The sequence below is a fragment of the Nothobranchius furzeri genome, chromosome 17, assembly GCF_043380555.1.
Source record: "Nothobranchius furzeri strain GRZ-AD chromosome 17, NfurGRZ-RIMD1, whole genome shotgun sequence".
NCBI classification, from domain to species: Eukaryota; Metazoa; Chordata; class Actinopteri; order Cyprinodontiformes; family Nothobranchiidae; genus Nothobranchius; species Nothobranchius furzeri.
The window spans coordinates 37,030,263-37,050,011 of NC_091757.1; the positions used below are offsets into that span (position 1 = coordinate 37,030,263).

The 19,749-nt window shown below is 39.5% G+C and overlaps 1 protein-coding gene across 2 annotated transcripts; it reads right to left on the reverse strand.

Annotated features, from left to right (window-relative positions):
* tmc2b (transmembrane channel-like 2b) lies at positions 1–16,638 on the reverse strand. 2 transcript variants are annotated; one of them, XM_070546554.1, is made up of 20 exons: positions 16,396–16,638; positions 16,241–16,282; positions 15,714–16,116; positions 14,263–14,418; positions 11,444–11,534; positions 11,279–11,360; positions 11,068–11,174; positions 10,890–10,988; positions 9,354–9,496; positions 9,130–9,277; positions 8,744–8,938; positions 8,480–8,659; positions 8,133–8,291; positions 7,915–8,043; positions 6,718–6,785; positions 6,217–6,456; positions 5,788–5,913; positions 909–987; positions 698–824; positions 1–613 (listed from the first exon to the last, which is right to left on the reverse strand). In XM_070546554.1, exons 1-20 carry the CDS (start codon positions 16,439–16,441, stop codon positions 396–398), a joined length of 2,838 nt encoding a protein of 945 aa, XP_070402655.1. In that variant the 5' UTR covers positions 16,442–16,638; the 3' UTR covers positions 1–395. The 2 variants fall into 2 exon arrangements, with proteins under 2 accessions (XP_070402655.1, XP_070402656.1); XM_070546555.1 differs by having other exon boundaries at positions 1–607; positions 15,714–16,119.
* Positions 16,639–19,749: the final 3,111 nt, after the last annotated feature.

A 19,749-nucleotide genomic window follows, 5' to 3' on the forward strand; every position in this document is an offset into this window, starting at 1 on the left:
TATACTGTCAGGGGTAATCTAGCTTCAATACCTGCAGTGTTGTTTTTACATGAGATCTGTTGTTTAATATTCTTAGTCATGAATGTGTTTCTGACATGCTGCAAAACAAATTGAACATCAGTTAAAAATGTGTTCATGCATGACATTCATGAAGATTTGCATTTATTAGAATTATTTGCATTTTAAAATAAATGGATCAATTCCAGTGACTCTCTTTTATTTAATGCACTTGTTATTTTTGAACATGTACAAAATAATTATTTTGATGTGTGTATACGGATATTTAACCATATACAATTGTTTCATCATTCCAAAGAAACATCAGCACTCCATATGTGACCCAGCAGCAGTCATTCTATCTGTTCTTGTGTTGTTCAAAGTGTTTTTATGGCTTTCTATCTTCTCGGGGGTCCACCCCTACCTCTGCCTCTGCCAGGCTCAGCATGAGCCCCCCTGGCATTCATTGGAGGTCCCGCTCTTTGTACTGGGGCTTGAGTCACAGGTCTTCTGGGGTTTGGGGCAGCCAACGACACCTCCTTTTCCACATTAACACCCTTTCCCGTTGGGCCAGGCTTTGTTTTAGTCTGCTTGCTGTTCTTAACACTAACTGTCTCTGTAAATACAGAAGAGGAGAAAAACATAAGGATGTAAGTGAATGTGTGTGCGTGTGTGTGTGTGTGTGCGCGCGTGTGTGTACCAGAAGGTGTGTCCTCCTCAAATGGAGGCGGCAAAAGAGATTTGTTTGGCAGAAGTTCCTCCAGGTCTTTCATCATCTGATTTGTACTGTCCTTGTTGTTTCTGCGATTTTTCTCATCATCTCGAGCCTGAAGTATGTTAAACAACAATATTTGGCAACAGGGACACGAAAAACACTTAGCAAAAAGAACGTAAAAAATTTTCATACTGACCGTTTTCATCTTCTTCTTAAGGTCAGCGTTTGCTTGTTGGTATGCCTTTGACACCGTGTTCAGATAGTAGATGGCTAAACTGTGAATTAGCATCATATTAAATGTGTTACTAAGAGCCGGTAGTTTTGCCAGAGTTGCAGAGAAAATGACAAGAAGTTTATGTTTCATTATTGTATTTCCCTCAGCTTGTCAGGAGGACTTGGGTACTCCTGTATAATCAGAAACAAACTAAAAGCAGTTAATGAGAGGTCCAGACAACTTAAGAAATGGGTATATTAAATAGAGTTGAAGCCAATAATCAAATAATCGATGCATCGGTTATGAATTGTTGAAGAAGCACGCCATAATCGATTATAGTGGAATGCAGTTTTGTTTTGTTTTTAACCGCGGCACTGATGTTGCATCCAAATTTGTCAGAGTGGGACGTATCCTCCACTTTTACCAAGTAGGAAACATTGGTCCGCCTTTATGTGGTGTTGCAGGGCTGAGCGCTGGAGTTATAAAGTGAGACCAAACTCGAAACGAGTAAGCCCGACGGGTTTTGTCAGATTTGGGCTGCATCGAGTCTCTGCTCACACAAGAGAGGAGAGGAGGGTGCACCTCTAGACACGTGTTAATATTTCACCTTAGTGTTTTAACCCTCTCAGGCTCAAAATAAGTGTTGGTAAAAGGATGAACAACTAAGTCCTTCAGGGGTACTTCTGAGTTAAAAAATGGTCATGAAATACGTTTGTGGAGTAACCAGGTTGGTAGGTTTTAACCCTGCAAATCTGCAATGCCTGCCTCCAGACTGGTTAAGTCGAGCTCAGATGCTTGGACGTTTCTAGCCTGCATTTGGGGCTGCTGAAGCGCTCCTAAACTGAATCCCAGCACTCCTAAAGTTTAAGATTCATGTAATTATTTAATCATCTTCATATTCTTACTGTTTTTGGTCATTTTTAAGTAACTAGTAGCTGAATAGAATTGCAGCTCTTTTTTTACAGTTTGTCTAAATAGACTTTTACCAGATTTACTTATAGAAACACTTGTCAAATTTTTTTTTCAAACACTTTGTATCGTTACCTTGAAAGAAGGGGAATGTGTGCCCTCTGCCAGCAGGGCCGTATCCACCATTGAGGACACCGAGGTCTGGACCTCGGTATTTTCTCAGTGTATTTAAAAAAAACATTCAAAGAATGCTCGAGAACTGCTTGCATTGTCCACCTGGTTGTGGCAGGGGCGCCACAACAATGCGAGACAGACACCCAAACTAATGATGAAGAAGAGCGCCGGTCGGCTCAGCCAGTAAACACGAGAAGAATAAGAAACAGGAAGAAGAGTGATGACCGCAAAAGATAACAGAGGTAAATAGCTGTAAATACTTTCATGCCATTCTTCTCTGAATACGAGTCAAAATTAATTTCATCTGTCAAATAGGGCTGAACGATTAACTGCATGTGCAATTAAATTGCGATGTAACAAAAGGAGATTTTGTAATCGATAGGGTTTGATTTTACTGGTAGCGTGTGGTTAGCGCAATGCTAATATACATGGAAAACCTCATAAGAATGCTAATGCTAAGGTTGCAGATTACATTCTTACAAATTATGATTTATAAATGTTAAATAATGCGTCAACTCAACACGGTTTCGAAAGTGACCACTTACAAAACGTCAAAAACAAGTTCAACACATGTCTCGCATGCATTAACTCAAAAAGGCTTGTAAATTCACTTTGATTTTGTGTTTACTTTGTTCAGACGATGAAAAGGCAGCTGCACCAAACAAAACTTATGTTTTGGAGTGAGAAAGTGGTGAAAAGACGGAGAAGTAATGGAGGTGGTGGAGAGAATATTGGTAAGAGAGATAAAGTTGACAGCTGTTTATGAGATAAAACCATTATCACTTATTAACCCATTATTAACTCACAATACAAAGTTACAGTGTCAGTGTTATAATAGAATGTATCTTTGTTAATAAAGCAGGTTCTTTTAGAAAATAATTGAGTAGGTTCAATCTAAAATCCATTCAGACATAAAGACATTCCAAGTAAGGTAGATGTAACTTGTCTATTTATTGGGTTTTTCAGGAGAGCAAGGTGAAAGTATAAGGGCGGAGGAAAGAAGACAACAGAAGAAAGTAGACAGAGATGAAAGAGAAAAATACTGAATAGATGAGAGAACAGGAGGATATAAAAATGATATAGCGGTGGTTTGTGAGAAACTGCAAGAAAAAGAAAAGGAACCTGGCAGAAAGAAACAGGCTGAAGGAGAGGGGACAGAGAAACTGCAGAGAGAGACCATGTGTGAGAAAGAAAGTGTAAATCAAATACACCTCTCCAACTAAACTTGATCCAGCAAGCTATAAGAATAAGACATTAGCAGATGAAAATAAATATTTTCTTCTTAAACATAGGTTTAGCAGCTCTAGCTATAATTATCCCAAATCAAAGTCTGGTGAAAAACTGTGACGATGTAACATAAAGTGGGAGGAGAAGTATCCCTGGCTTAGATTTTCAGCTTCAGAAGATTCTGCATACTGTGCTACTTGTTTGTCATTTAGCACAAAAACAGCCAATACAGTTTTCATTAATCAAGGATTCAAAGACTGGAAAAATGCAGTTGGAGACAAGCAAGGAATCATCTCAAACCACAGTTTCAGTCTAACACATCAAAAGGCCTCTGAGCATGCTGAAAATGTTCTGGCAGTTGCACAGGGAAAACAGAAAAACATTAATGCTGTTCTGAGAAAGTTAATGTAAATCGCAAAGTTCTCCTTTCTATTTTAGATGTTATTATTAACCTGGCAAAGAGAAATATTCCACTTTGTGGAAACTGGACAGGACAAAGTGAAGATGGTAACTTTTATCATTTTCTCACATGGAAATCTACATTCGATGAAACACTGAAACATCATCTTCAGACGGCACCAAAAAATGCTGAACTCATAGCACCCATCAGTCAGAATCAGCTGATCGCATGTTGTGAAGCTGAGATTCGAGAGGACATAATAAAAGAAATGAAAAAGGCCAGGTTTTTCACAGTCCTTGCAGATGAATCAATGGATGTAAATGGGACAGAACAACTTTCTATCTGCATTTGAGATACATCAACTGGGTAGACTACCATTTAATCCTAATTCAGCCCACCGCCTCCTGCTGGTGTTAGTATTATCAGCAAGAATAAAACAAACTTCTCAAATATTATTGGAAGTTTAGGAATTTTTTTATTTGATTTTTTTTATTAAACAGAATTTGGTCCATGCTCCAAGGTTTCTGAAATGAGACCATTGGGTTCCAACTAAATAACAATAAGACAAACATTTCATTTCATGTTATTTATTTATTTCACCCATGAACTGCGGCATGAATATTTGATCCTAAAGCTGCTCCAGAGATGGTGAATTTTGTAACCTAAATTAAAGAAATTGGACACGACCTATAGGTTTTCAGGATTTTTAAAGATGTTAGCATCAGCAGAACATGTTTTTCCCACAGCCTGAGATGTTGAAAAAGGAAACTTTTTTTTTTTACTGTTAAATCTTCTTAAATGTTTAAAACGATCTGCACTGTTACATTGTCCTGAGGACTACTGTGACTGAAGAGTTTTTGGGGCTGGCATATTGTGTCAGACATATTTTTGCTTAAAAAAAAGCAAATATCTGAAATATTGTATTTATCAATAAAACTAATCCAAATTAAATAATTGTGCTGCATCGAGATAATGAATCGAATTGCACTGAATAATTGACCCAGTAATCGTAATAGAATCGAATCGTGAGACTAGTGAAAAGTTACACCTGTCCTTTACAATGAAATATTGCAACCAAAGACATGAATATGTAAATGCCCCATTGAGAGCTGGAGAGCGTAACAGCGTCGCCGCCATATTGGGTTGGTTCTTCAAACCCAACTGGAGTGAAAGCATGGTGAGCAACTGTGCCCCATTTTTGTGCAGCCTACAGTTGCACCAATTGGCGAACTATTAAAAATAGATCACGCAAGATTACTATTGACTTTTCTAGCCTACCTGTTGGGATTTCTAATTTTTATTCATTTTGTTTATTTATACTTAAATTATCATGCCACACATTGTGTCTGATTTTAGGAAAAAGCTTGTTAAAATGTGTTTTTTAGTTGAGTAAATGCCATCCTCATTAGAAAGAAAATAAACTGGGGTGAATGGAGACCCATCCAAGATGGCGGCCAGCCACTACAGCAGCTCCAGTCCACGGGGCGTCTACGTGTTTGATGTTTGTGGTTACAACACGACATGAATGAAGTATTGTTGTTTGTTTTTGATATTTACTTGTAGCAACCAATCTGGTGAGAATCTGGAGCCAGGGTGGTTAACACCCTTAACGATAAAAATTAGGTCAAGACGTGTGTTTTTCATCACAACTGAAAAAATAAAACGTTTACTTCAACATGTAAGGTCACCTAAATCAAGTGGAAAAATTAAAGTCAATATGGGCCATTTAAAACAAAGACGTAAATGGGAAAAGATGGAAACTTGTGCTTGGGATTCTTTAACCATCAACTGCTGTAATGAATACACATCTCAACTCTCAAAAATAGAAACTAATGGCATATTTGCAAGGCTGACGGAAAAGATGAGATGAGGGTAAACCCGGACATGAAAACTTCTAACCACCTTGAAATTAATCTTTATGAATCTCAAAGTGAAAGTGCCACTAAGACCTCGTATAAATCAGTGAAGAATAGACCACCAGGGTCGAACAATAAAAGCTACCGTCAGAGTCAAATTTGAGAAGAAGCTGCCATTGAACTATTGAAAAACGCAAATTGGAAACACAAAATGTGCAAAACCTTAATCATCAGAAAACTGTTTATATCATTATTATATATAAATGTTGCACTTGATACCTTAAATCATACTCACACCATCAGGAGGACGGCAGGCATAATGAGTCCAGGGTTGCTGGCATATGAAAAAATGGTCCCCATAAAGGCTGGTAGATCTTGATTTATTGTCTCCATAACCACATCATACATTTTCTGCTGGCCACTGGAGGAGGGAGCGGGGGTTAGATAAATAAAACAGTGTTTTAACTATTCCTCAGAATGAAGCATCAAACAAATCAAAGTTTATAATAACAAATATATGTTGAAAATGCATATTGATCATTAATTTGATTGTTTGTTGATGACTGCCACCTGTCTGATGTAGAATCTGTTTTATAGCCTACGTCTTGGCTGTAGTGTACATGACTGGTATTGTAAGTTACCATAAACATGGTCTGTCTTTAACTTACAGAACAGTCATAACAAGCATGACTTTGTAACAATAAAATATCAACATTCTACTGACCTGAATGGTCCACAATCAAAGGATGGGGGCATGGTCATAATGGTGTAGATAACAGGAAGAATGCTGAGGAACAGCACAAGCAGCAGCAGGCCCATATAGAAGTTGTTGGACTTTGAGGCCTTAAAAACCCTCTCATGAGGAACATTACAGGCCATCACTGCCCAGCACTGGAAGTACATAGAGGTCAGGAGGCGCAACACGTTAATTCCTATTAGACCTGGGGCATAAAATGCTCCCATCCTGAGAATGACAAAGCATGAGACAACATTATTATAAAGATAGTGTATCATATTACTTCCAGTTTATCATTTTGGTAAATATGCATTCTAATTAAACATTTAACACCGTTTGTTGGAGTTTTGCTGTCAGATTTAACAAAGCAGGCTCTTGAAATGTAAATTAGGTCCACAGGGAGTTGTATTTCAGCTCACTACTCTACTTTTCTTCACATCTTGGTGTAAACAGTGACTAAGTAATCTGTGCATATGTGTAACAATTCACCATATCATTCCTTGATTGAAGACAAGGCCCAGAACGTTTCCACTGATGTCAAACTCCCCATATGAAGGCTGGAATAAACACAAAACCATGATCAAAAAGGTGGCTTGAGTTAGAACAGACAAAAACACAGCAGGTCAATACACTTTGTATTTGCTGCTCCTTTTTCTCTCCCTCTTTCCTTCTCTCTCCGTTCCACTCTCTGTAATTAAGTTTTCATTTCAGTCTCTAGTTTCCCCAGTGTTTGGGATCACCTGTCTTGCCAAATGTTAATGTACGCTATCAGGTGAACGTGAGTCTGTTGCACAATGTGCTGCGTTAAGTGTTCAAGAGCAGGACAATTTGGTGGTTGTGAACTTATTACATCAATACACCTTCTTAAAGATCCCTCTAGCTCTCCAGCAATATGTGGGGTCAAAAATAATTCATGTTTGAATGTAAATAATAACATTTAGATGACAGAATACACGTGTTTTGTGTTTTGTGACTGTTTTTTGTTAAAATTGGTTGATTAGATCATATATTGACCATATTTTCTATCTGTAGTTTTAGTTAGAATTTTATTTTTTCTGCAATTTAGTTTCCCTCATCTTCCTTTCTGTCCTTCACTCACCCCCTATTCATCAAATATTATCCAGCTGTCTCTCATCCACTAATCACAGCAGGTAAATCGCCCTATCCATCACCAGGCTTAGTCAGATCCTTCACTGTTTTCTTCAGTTGTTGTCTATTGGCAGCGCAGGTTGTTTTTTTAATCCGGTTCTGTTTACTTCTGATTACTTGGTTTGTCTTCAATGTTTGTTTTTTTGATTTTTTTAAGATTTATTTGCTACCTCAGTTGACTATTTTGTTCACTAATATGACAATTACTAATCCTTCATTTTGTCAAATGGAATACACATAAACATCCACAAGAAGGCACGTTTTAGTGTCGAAACAACTGGAGCACCAAATCAATCAGTTCAGGTTCCAATGAAGACACAGATGAATGAGCATGTGGAGTAACCTGACTGAGCACAGAGTCTTGATGTTAGCCCAACAAATATAGAAGCTTTGGTGTGAATTTACATGAAAAGCATAACCAGACGTTCTTGTCCAACAGCACCTGAACTCACAAATTCTCCTCAGGAAGATGGATCAAAGATTTCCATAAACACATTTCTCATTTCCTGTAGAATTGAAGTACACACATGTACTCACAAATCCAGCCTCCAGGTCCCAACACCAGCAGTAGTTAAGGAAGCGAACAATGAACGCTCGTACAAAGTCACCGATTAGAATAGTCAGAAAGGTCACTTCTACATCTGACACAGTTAACTTCACAAATTCCTGCAGGACAAGACACAATCCAGGCCAAATAATCAGATCATCTTTGTGTTTTATGAAAAGTCATTGAAGTGAATAATATCAGTACTGACTTGTCCAACAGCAGTCTCCCAGCAGGGACCTCTGATGACATCAGCTGGGCTCACATTTGGAGGAGGCACAACTGTGGTGTTGTAGAAGGCACTGTAGTTGGCATAGTACTGACTCAGAGCCCATTCAGAGGAATTCTTGATAGAGAGTTCTTCCTCCAGCTAAAATCACAAATCATTCTCAGTAAAAAGCTAAATTTGACAATCAGCTCTGTCCACTGTCTACAAACACCAGGTGCAGGCAGACATTTAATCACTTGCTATAACATAATTTGCTTCAATGCAATTGCACGGATGTCCAGATGTGATGGGTTTACTGGTCAAGTTCAGTTGTGACATATCTTGCATACCTTGCCATTAACTTCATCAAAAAGGGCAAAAAGAAAGGTGTAAAGATTTCCAAGGAAAAGGGCAAAGATCCGTCCCAGCTGCCACTTCAGGGCGATACGAGGGTGATAATCTTCCAATTCTGCTATGCTTTCAAATAAAGGTGGACACACAAGTCCCAGAAGTGACATCACAAACTCCACCTGAAACAATGGACAATGCTGATCAGTCAGCCCTCTCATCAGTTAACCTCACTTTCTGTCTTCAAATGTTTTGTGTCAACTTGCTTCGTTTTTTTCAAACCACGAGAGACTGCTTGGATCCATCTTAGCAAAGTCCTGAGACCGTTTCACCACATAGTAGATGAGATACCCGCTGCCACCAAGCGAGCACAAGATCAGAACGTTTGCAGAGACTCTGCAAAAACGCCGGAGATGGATGTTTTCATCTTTCTGGTTCTCCTGTTCATCCACAATGGATTCCTGCAGAGCAGATTAAAACTGTGCATTGTTGTTTACACGCCCCAATGAGAAAACAAAGGCTTTTAAGAAAACCACATTGTTAATGATTTTTTCTTATATGTCAAAACTGTTCAGTTTTTCTATTTATTTATTTGTTGTTGTTGAAATTTTCCCCAAACCTAACTCTCTAATATTTTCTAATACCTGCTAACCTTGAAGCTGGTGGTAATCGAGGCATATTTATTGTCTGCAGTCTCAGGATTTCCTATCAGGTAGTCCCAGCTGGTGAACATCTTCCAGCTGAAGGTGAAGTCCGCATCATCACCCCCATCCCCTCCAACATCAGCGTTACGAGCCATCCTGAAAAGATAAACAACGATCAAATGCCCTACAGATCACAGTCACCACTTGACTCGTGTTTTAAAACATTTCATACATTCTAATTACGACCAATAAGCTGTATCCAAATATTCCAACGCTTGTGAGCAGGTAGGACAGAGGCAGTCTGAACTTCAGCACCCCAATGGTTCGATCGCTGTTGTAATATCCATAGAACAAAACAGAATACTGGCAGTAACCCTGTTGAAGACAGAAACAAGAATATTTAAACAACATTCTGTAAAATTAACCCTCTCGAGGCAGGCGTTTCAGATTTGCAACAGTTAAAACCTACCTACCTGGTTACTCTACATACGTATTTCATGAGCATTTTTTAACTCAAAAGTACCCCTGAAGGACTTAGTTGTTCCTCCTTTTATCAAAACTTATTTTGAGCCTGAGAGGGTTAAAACAAACCTAAGACATACTGTCAGCTCCCAATTATAATCTCTGCTGTAGTTCAGTAGATGTTTACATTTACATTCTACATTCAATTTACATTATTATACTCTGTTTTTTTAATAAAGGGTATGTATTATACAAAACTCACTTTTTGTATCCTATTGTACTGCCTTGTGGGTCTCTATTGCCTCTATAAACACTCCAAATGTGAAAAAAACCCTTCCATCCATTTACTGTCAGTATTTGGTTTTAGGAATTACATGTCTAAAATACGTTGTTTCAAAAGGTTTGTGATGTTACAAATGGGAAAAGTAGAATACAATCACTTCTCACATGCAAGAGAGAGCTGATGCTTAACTAATTTACTGCCATTGATGACAAAAGTCGTCATTGTAAATCCAACCGTTCACTAAATGAATTAAGTCATCGTTTGCAATTTTTTACTGAATGGGCATCGGAACGAGCCCCTGCACCATGAGAACAAACATCACAGCTCTAAAGCCGATCTTCATCCGCATACATCACACGTCACGTGATCAGGAAGCAGAAAATCCATGTGTTAGGAGATCGTTTGGGCCGCAGCTGTAAAAAAAAGTGAGGCACGAACCTGAAAAGCTTCTGCCGATCACAATTCGACAACGGATTATGAAAGAACGGGTAACGCTCGAAGCGCGCAGATTCTTCCTGATGTAAGAAGTGAGTCTCTGCTTTGTTTTGTTAATTTTGGTGTCAACATCATCATAGCGCGCAACATTCTGTGACTCTTTAAAAAAACAGCTGAAAAACGCTGGCAGCGAAGGGCTTTTCTGATCAGGAAATGGCTGGCAGTGAATGAGTTAAGGAGCAGTGACTTTACTCCAAGGTTCTCGGAGCTCCCAGCTAATATCAGCCTGAGCTGGGGATGGGTGGGTGTGGCCAGCTCCAGCTTGTTCACTTAAAGTGACAGAGCCTGAAAGAGCTCATCCTGGAAGGTACTGAAAATATCAAAAATTCAACCGGTGTAATCGTTTTATGTGAGAGTAATTTTATGCAAAGAAATTCGTGAACATGTTTTGTATTGACTATAAAACTACTGAAAATAAAACGATAACATGTTTGAATATGTCCCCTCTAACAGTCTGGTGATGCAGATATATTTGGATAATGCTCAATACGCCTGGATAAAGATTATGTGTTAAGCTATGATCCTCACTCCAAAATCAAGGAGCACTGAGAGGTCCATCTCGGTGGCCTGATCACTTCTAGGGACAGTTTTCCTGGGAATAGAGCCATAGGGAAGACCCATGAGAACCTAAACATAAAGAAGAAAGTAATCAGTGCTGAAAATGTTTTGATTACACCTTACGCTTGGTTTGTGCTAAATGTTGTACCTCAGGCATCACCACCAGGCCGAACATGAACCCAAAGAGGATCAGATTCAAACCATACATCCATCTCAAAAAAATGAAGTAGGACGCCACAGATGATCCAAAGTGACCTATAACCAGACATAAAAAGATTCTGTTTGGAAACGTGAATGTTGCCATATATGGATGTTAGGATGATCACTTCATCTTAAATAATTGTGTCTTTGGTACCAACTTTCTACTTCCTTTATCTTCATCTCCCAAGGTATACAGGCTGTTTTGAAGTTCTCAAAGTCACGGTTAAACTTGATAAGTTTCTACAGAAAGAAGTTTTCAAAAGATTACCTGTGCAATTGTAGATTAAATAATCACAACAAAGATTTTGCGGTCAGAACTTTACCTTAGTCATCATGACTTTGAATGCATAAAGCCTCCTGCCTTTTCCTTTCCCAAGAGCTCCTTCAAACCTTTCAACAAAGTCCTGGGCCTCCCTGTTTGAATGTTTACATGAAACAAGAGTATAAACCAAACAAATAAACCCAACCCAATGATAAAAACATCACCTTCATAAAACAATAAACACATATTGTCTAAAGTTTAGGATGGATGTGTGATTTGTGGAAAATCAAAAAGATATGTAAAGCAGGACATCCATCCACCCACCCATCCATACTCCAACGCATTACCAAATGTGTGTTTTGGACCATTTGTGGTTTGCACAGAAATTTAACAATAAACACCTCTATGGTTCAAATCATGGAGGCCACTTTTTCATGTAGGCCTCGTCTTTTCTTGGTGACTCCATCGCTGCCACTTTGGGCACTGAAGCCTCAAATAAACAACATAATTCTGAAATGGAAACCCTTCCAGATAATCATCAACAAACTCAGCCCATTGATATGAAGTTGGTATTCAATAGCCTCACTCAAGCTCCAGTTCATTTCCTGCTAACAAGATGTTATTAGATATTCCACATACCCAAGGCCAGGTCGTCCCACGCACCAAACATTAGAATAGAGTCTTGTTCATTAAAGTTGTCCTTCATTATGCCCTTTTTGCCCTTAGTCTGACTATCCTCCTTAGCATGACACTCCAGATACCACAGCACCATGGGGGTGGTCCTCAAACCATGTTAAAGTGGTGTTTCACCAGAACACACACACACACACACACACACACACACACACACACACACACACACACTTTATAGATACTCAACCCACATTAACAGACCTGTTTATAAATACATTGGAGGGTTTCATCATTGAAAATAACTAATTCGTAGACAACAGATGCCGTAAATGACTACATTTATATGTTTAACGATTCATTTTAAAGGGGACATATTATGACATTTTGACACCAAAAATGTTCATGAAGTTCTTCACACAAAATCTCTCTCACATAAAGACATTTCAGCAGTTTTAGTCTTGACAGTTTTAGTACCATCCAGAATGAGTTATTTCAGGACTCTGTCACTTCAAGAAAACAAGCTGTAGCTGGCCACGCCCACCTATCTCAGCTCAAGCCTCTACAAACTGAGAAACTCAACATGTGGGAAGGGGTCATGACACTTGTATGTGAACGTCAGATCTGTTGGCAGTCTGATATGGGCAGCCTTCTGCTCCACCCACCTCACGTACTGCACTCACGCATTTAAACGAGAGTGCTCTCACTTCTCCTTTCCCTAAGTTTCCATCCCACATGTTACTGAGTGCGTTTACATGCAGCCAGTAACCCTTTTAAAACCCGAATATTCACAATAACCCGGTTCCGCACGGCCATGTAAACACCGCCAAAAAACCGGATATGCTCATAACTGGGTTTTTAAAAACCTGGTTACTACACCTGGAGTAACCCTTTTCTAACCCGAATGTTTGGTCGTGTAAACGCATATCGGGATATCCCCATCAAAGCGTGTGTTCTGCGCATGCTCTGTTCGCAAGGAATCTTGGTCTTTTGAGTAGCGAGACGTCTTGTATGCGCCAGAACACCGGAAGTAAACAACAAGTTGGGAGCAACATGGCGAGTCATGGCACAGCACCACACTTTTGGAGTGACGAGGAAACTAAAGCGCAAACAAACGCGGTCGCTATCTCTTCCGAACTGGGAAACATGTTGTTGCTTTCACGGATACCAGAACAAGAAGAACCGGAAATGATGCATACTGCGTCTGGACGTAGTCCATACGTCCTGACACTACCCCAACGTCCGCATTTAAATCGGCAAGTTAGGGGTAACTCTTTCTATTTATGCTTGTAAACGGGTTATTCTGATCAACTCAGAAACCCGAATACCGACCTTAACCCGATCATAGCCCGGATATTGGCTGCATGTAAACGTAGTCATTCTCAGTGTTTTCTCTCCTACTCCTGCTGTTTGGACCTCTGCTGTCCCTTGAACTTGTTTTAGATTAAAGATCTTGGATTACAACCTTCAGATTATCCCCACTGGTAGAGTGGACATTTTGAAATTAATTAATGACTGCGTTATTTCCAGTCTAGGCACAGTTTGGACATTTGAAACATCAGTCATTCGCCTCAGCATGGAGACATTTTGGCTTATCCTAACTCCAAATACCCTTCATTGGTTTCTCCTGCCTGTTTAAACAATTTGAACTGGTTCTAGCCTTTATTCAATCTTGAGGTGCTGTTTTCTGGGTCTTGAAAGTGAGAGATGGTTCTATTCTACTTTCCCCGTTTGTGACATCACAAACGAGGGCATTTTGAAACAGCTTGATAAAGGTGAATAATTCCTAAAACCAAACACTGACAGAAATTAGATAGATGTGGGTTTGGTTTTTTTTTTTTTTTTACATTTTGAGTGTTTATATAGGCAGTAGAAACCCACTTGGCAGTATAATAGGACACAATGATGAGTTTTGCATAATATGCCCCCTTTAAGATTTCAAAGACAATGATCACTTGCCCCATTTTATTTTGTTCAAAAAACAGGATATAAACAATCAACGGTTGCTACAGTATCCTGTTTTATTTTTTACTATGTGTTTTCAAAAGTTATTTTGATTGTTTTTAGAACACATTTAAGATGAAGAAATGGAAGATATGGCTAAAGCTGCTTTTAACATGACACAAAGGCATTATCCCAAGCAGAAGATGTCAATAATACTGAAGAAAATACGGTCACACATCAACAAATATAACAGCAACAAGTGGAGGATGAATCATTTTGCTACTAATTATTTTGATCTTTTTTTACTTCAGCACTGAGAGCCTCTTCTGCATGCGCCAGGGTTTGTTCCTTATTGTAGCGATTAGCTTCTTCTTCTCCTCTACCTGCTCCTTTAGGGCTTCCAACTCTCCCTCTGACATTTCTTCTGACTCTTCATCAGAATCATCAGAAGATACGGGGGAACTGAAATTTAGGAAAATGCAACCAAGTTATCAACAAGCATTTAAATATTCCATGTTGTCGTTCTTTTTTAAAACACAGAAACGGTTTTGTTACCTGTTGACGCTACGTTTCGCCAACGGCTGCCGGCTTCTTCAGGCTGATGCTGATGGTGGCGCGTCACTTCCTTCTCCGTTTATCTGCGGGCAGCAGAGGACGTTGTCGCCCTCTACTGCCCGCTGTCCCCTCTCCGACGATGCAGTCCCATGCGTGGTCCAGCGTGTAAACTCCGTCGTCCCTGTTCATGGTCCGACAACGTCCTCTGCTGCCCGCAGATAAACGGAGAAGGAAGGGATGCGCCACCATCAGCGTCAGCCTGAAGAAGCCGGCAGCCGTTGGCGAAACGTAGCGTCAACAGGTAACAAAACCGTTTCTGTGTTTTAAAAAAGAACGACAACATGGAATTAGAACGACACAGCAAGAACACACCTAAGATGAGCATTTAAATATAATCAGTTTTTTAAACTGGATAAAAAATGCTCTTACTATAAATTGTTAACTTAAAGTGTAGATTTTTTTTAAACAGCCTTAAAAATCATTTAATTTGAGAAGACTTCCTCTGTAATGCCTATACAAAAACACACCACTTTCATTATTCTCACTGGAGTTTTGAACCAGAATCGACTTTCAAAGGAGGACATAAAATCATGGAATTGTTTTGCGTTTATTGTGTGTGTGTGTGTGTGTGTGTGTGTGTGTGTGTGTGTGTGTGTGTGTGTGTGTGTGTGTGTGTTTCTGAGAATAACTTAGCAAGGCAATGCAAAAGAAATGTATGCACCCCAACTTTTTACAAAATATAAGCAATTAAAAGGTGCACAATTAACACATTTCAAAGATTCAGATGGCAAGGCACATAAGAAATTACGAAGGGATCTCCATCTCACCACTGAACACATCCAACAATCTTCAAACTCATCACTTTGTTGAGATTTATTCTGTAGGCATCAATAAACCATGAGTGAGGACATTATGTTACATCCTTTAGCCTTGCTAATAATAGATTTTTTATGTTTTATGAGTTTTTTCTAATGTAAAACACAAAATTCTAGTTTATTTAGGATTTTTTTTTGTTCCTGCTTTTTCGAAAGACCTTTCTTAGTGTTGTTATGAAAAGTCGAGTAGATGTGCTGTTAATATGGGCCGTGTTTTCTAAAATGAGGCGTATGTTTTGCCTCCACAAAATAGACTTTTTCATATTTATAATTTTTTTACTCTTAAAATAATGCATTTGGGAGAGACAAATACCAACAATAGTTTACCTGTTCTTCTCTGCCTTCTTCTTTTTGTTGTTCTTATTGTCTCCATTTTTTCCTTTGTCTTTTTCCTTCTTTTCATTATTCTGTTCCTCTTTGCTCTTTTTGGACACAGCTCGCCCTCTTTTTTGCTTACTCTCTTTGTCACTTTCATCCTCCTCATCACTCTGTTCCTTTCGAGAATTCTTTGCTCCTCTCCTCCTGGAGGCTTTGGATCGCTTGTTCGCAACACTCTGTTGTCCATTATCCTCATCCTCATCTTCATCTCCCCTTGATTTGGTCCTCCTCCTTTGTCCTCGTCTTTTGGGTGACTTGTCCTCATCCTCATCCTCCTCCTCTTCATCACTGACCTGCCTGGCTTTGCGTTGAGGTTTGGCTTTTCTATTTCTACTTCTTCTTCTTGTTGCGTCTCCTTTATCAAAGGCATTATAACATATTTTCAAAGCTGAGGCTTGCAGATTATTTTTCCACACACAGTTATTTGCAAAAAATGTCTGAATATTTAAAACAAAAAACTACTGTTCTAATCTCACCTTCACTTTCACTGTCAAAGTCAGCATCCACATCCATCCCAACTGCAAAAGATTATTACCAACAGGCACAAACAGTTAAAGACATGACTTTCTAAAATTTGTAAATGTCCTTGAAAATTATGTTTTAAGCATGAAAGTATAAAATAGTTTCTCACCATTTTCAATATCAATAACCAAGTGGTTCTTCCTTTTTGGTGGCATTTTCTGGAGCTTTTTGTGGTGTTTCTTTGATTATTTTTTTTCCACTCTCTTACCTCATCCCATCTCTTTAGTCCCTTATTGTATACAGCTGATTCACCAGGAGGACACAGTGTCTGTCACAGACATACACACATAACGGGTGTGTTGCTGTTCCTATTAGTCATTGAAAGTCTGGACTCCACCTACGCCATTAGACGAAGCCGAGGAAGAAACTGAATCTATTAGACAATGGACTTGTCAATCAAAAGGTTACCTGATAGCTCCTGTCAGCCAAGAAAGAGAGAATGTACATCTAATTAAAGTATTCAAGTTTGATCAAGGAAGAAAAGCCCTGGAAACATCTGTTATTTCATATTAACTCTTTAGTTGTTAATAGTAACCATCATCATCAAAAAGAAAGTGTTGTGACAAAACGTGTCCACATTTGTAGTTACTTGCGTAAAACCTCGAAAAAAGACACCAGAGAAAATGTAGAAAAAGAAAGAGCGGCTCATTAAAGTTAGATGATTAGCTGACGTAATCCGCTCTGAGAGGTGAAGCAGCTCAGAGTGTTTAACAACTTGACAGAGTTTTGACATGGAAGTGCAAAAGGAAAAGAGAGATGCAGCTTCACTCGTTTCTGCTCAATACAGGCTCGTCTTTACAGTTTAAGTACATAGATACTCGATGCAAATTCTCTCTTTTTGTTGTTTTGTGCATTTGCAGCATCATTCTCACAGATAACTGATCCTGCCTGTGCAGCACTTTGGGCAGCTCCCATGCTGCATTTTAAATCTGCTATAGAAATAAACTAGTATGATATGACACGTGTTCACTCAGCATGTGTGCTTATTGTTTATTTTTTATATTCTGACTCTTTAAAAGTTAGATTCATCTCAGGAGTTATTATCTCACCGATCATTGACACTTTGTGCTGGTTGCTCTTACAGTGAAGTACACGTGTGGCTTGTGTTTGGCAAAAGCAGCATCACTCTAATTTTCCTCCCTTCTATCAATCTATGCTCTGACTCAATCCTTTCTTTAAGCTGAGAGGAATCTGTTGGTGAATCCAAGGTTTAAATGTGCAGAGGGGATCAGGCATTTTCAGTACTGGCCCCGATAACACGTCTCCATTTACCCTCTTGGGAATAAGGGATCTCAACTGCCTGATGAGAAAAAAAGTTACCATCTGTATTTAACTAAGCAAATAGGTAGGAGCCTCCTATTGGATAATTACCGCATGAGTGATTATCTTTCAGCTGGCAACAAGTTATTTAACCCCAACTGTTGCAACAAGTCACTTCTCATTTCTTAAACAACCATGTGGAAAGACACATCTGGTCGTGGAAAAGACGTTACTCTGTGTGAGAAGGGTCAGATCATTGGCATGCTAAGACATGATTAAAAACTGGTCTGATGAGTCCAGATGGGCCGTGTTCCAGAGTGATGGTGCATCAGGGCAAGAAGAGAGGCAGATGAAATGATGCACCCATCATGCCTAGTGCCTACTGTACAAGCTTGTGGGGGCAGTGTTATGATCTGGGGTTACTGCAGGTGGTCAGGTCTAGGTTCAGCAACAGGATGTGCTCCAAGAATGAGGTCAGACTACCTGAATATACTGAATGACCAGGTTATTCCACCTTCCCTGATGAAACGGACATCTTCCAAGATGACAATGCTAGAATTCATCAGGCTCTAATAGTGAAAGAGTGGTTCAAGGAGCATGAGACATCATTTTCACACATGGATTGGTCCCTACAGAGTCCACACCTCAACCCCATTAAGAATCTTTGGGATGTGCTGGAGAAGGCTTTGTGCAGCGGTCAGACTCTACCGTCATCAATGTAAGATCTTGGTGAAACATTGATGCAACACTGGATGGGAATAATTCTTGTGACATTGCAGAAGCTTATCGAAGCAATGATGGAAACCGTTTTTGGCCAGGCTACAAGTACATCTGTGTAGTTTTTAAAAGGCATCTGAATTTGCACTTTAAGAGATCTCTCTGCTGGTTTTAGTAATATTGTCACTGCCCTTGTTGTTGCCCTGTTGTGCTGTGTTTTTTTTTTTTTTACTTAGAAATGGTTTATTGTTCGAATTAGAATCTTTTTGCTTCTTTTTTTATTATTGGCTTGCTGTCTTGTTGTCATTTTACTTTTGGCATGTACAGCACCTTGGGCTTATGCGAATGCTCACAGAAGGGTCTTCTATAAATAAATGAACTGAACTGAATTGAATTGTTAACATGGAAGTTTACTTCACTCCTAATGAGATGCACACACGCTTGTCTGTTAGATCATCTTAGAATCAGAATCAGAAGGGTTTTATTGCCGTCCGTGCAAGAAATTACAACATTTGGAAATTGTTGCGGTACTTGGTGCAAGAAAAAGTAAAGAATAAGCAAAAATTAGAATTAAGAAAAAAAAACACAATAAAATAATAACATAGGGAGGCAATCATTAAAGACGTGGCTACTATATACAAGTCAGTGCAGGTACTGGTCAGAGCGGGTCAGTTCAAGTGCAAACACAACACAGGGTCAGGTGACTGATGCAAAGCATCTGGAGTGGGCAGTTCTATGATTGGATTCACGAGTCCAACCGCAGACGGAAAGAAACTGTTTTTTGTGGCAAGAGGTTCCGGTCAGAATGGATCGGAACCTCCTGCCAGATGGGAGCAAGTCAACGAGACTGTCTAGGGTGAGACAGGTCAGCTGTGATTCGGCCTGCACGCCTCAATGACCTGGAGGTGAACAAGTCCGGTATAGAGGGGAGTTTTCAGCCAATGGCCTTCTCAGCAGAGTGCATGACACGCTGCATTATGTCTCTGATGGTGGCTCCAGCATACCACACGGTGATTGAAGAGGTGAGGATGGACTCGATGATTGCGGTGTGGAACTGCCTCATCGGCTGTAGTGACAGGTTGAATTTCTTCAGCTGCCTCAGGAAATACATCCTCTGCTCTGCCTTTTTTTTATGACTGAGATGATGGTGGCCTCCCAGGAGGTCCCTAGGAGATGGTGGTGCCCAGAAAGCATCATGAGTCCACCATCGTGATGGGGGTGTCAGACAGGGTTTGGTTGTGCTTCCTAAAGTCCACCACATCCTCCACTGTCTTCTGGGTGTTTAGCACCAGGTTGATGTGGCTTATAATCTTATATCATTAGGATAATCTTATATAATTAATCGTATAACGATAAGGAAGTTGTGAAAACGGTATAGTATGTTCAACTGTAGCCATTTGGGGATGGTCTATGGTTCATGTTCACTGTGTTTCACACCCTGATACCAAACATTTTGATGAATGATGGTGCAGCTGAAGACTTATTA

Coding starts and splice junctions, on each gene's coding strand:
- tmc2b (XM_070546554.1), bottom strand. CDS start 16,441: ATGCCACCAAAAAGGAAGAACCACTTGGTTATTGATATTGAAAATG. Junction 11,361..11,443: donor TCAAAGTCATGATGACTAAG/GTAAAGTTCTGA, acceptor TTCTTTCTGTAG/AAACTTATCAAGTTTAACCG. Junction 988..5,787: donor CCTGCCGTCCTCCTGATGGT/GTGAGTATGATT, acceptor GCTAATTCACAG/TTTAGCCATCTACTATCTGA.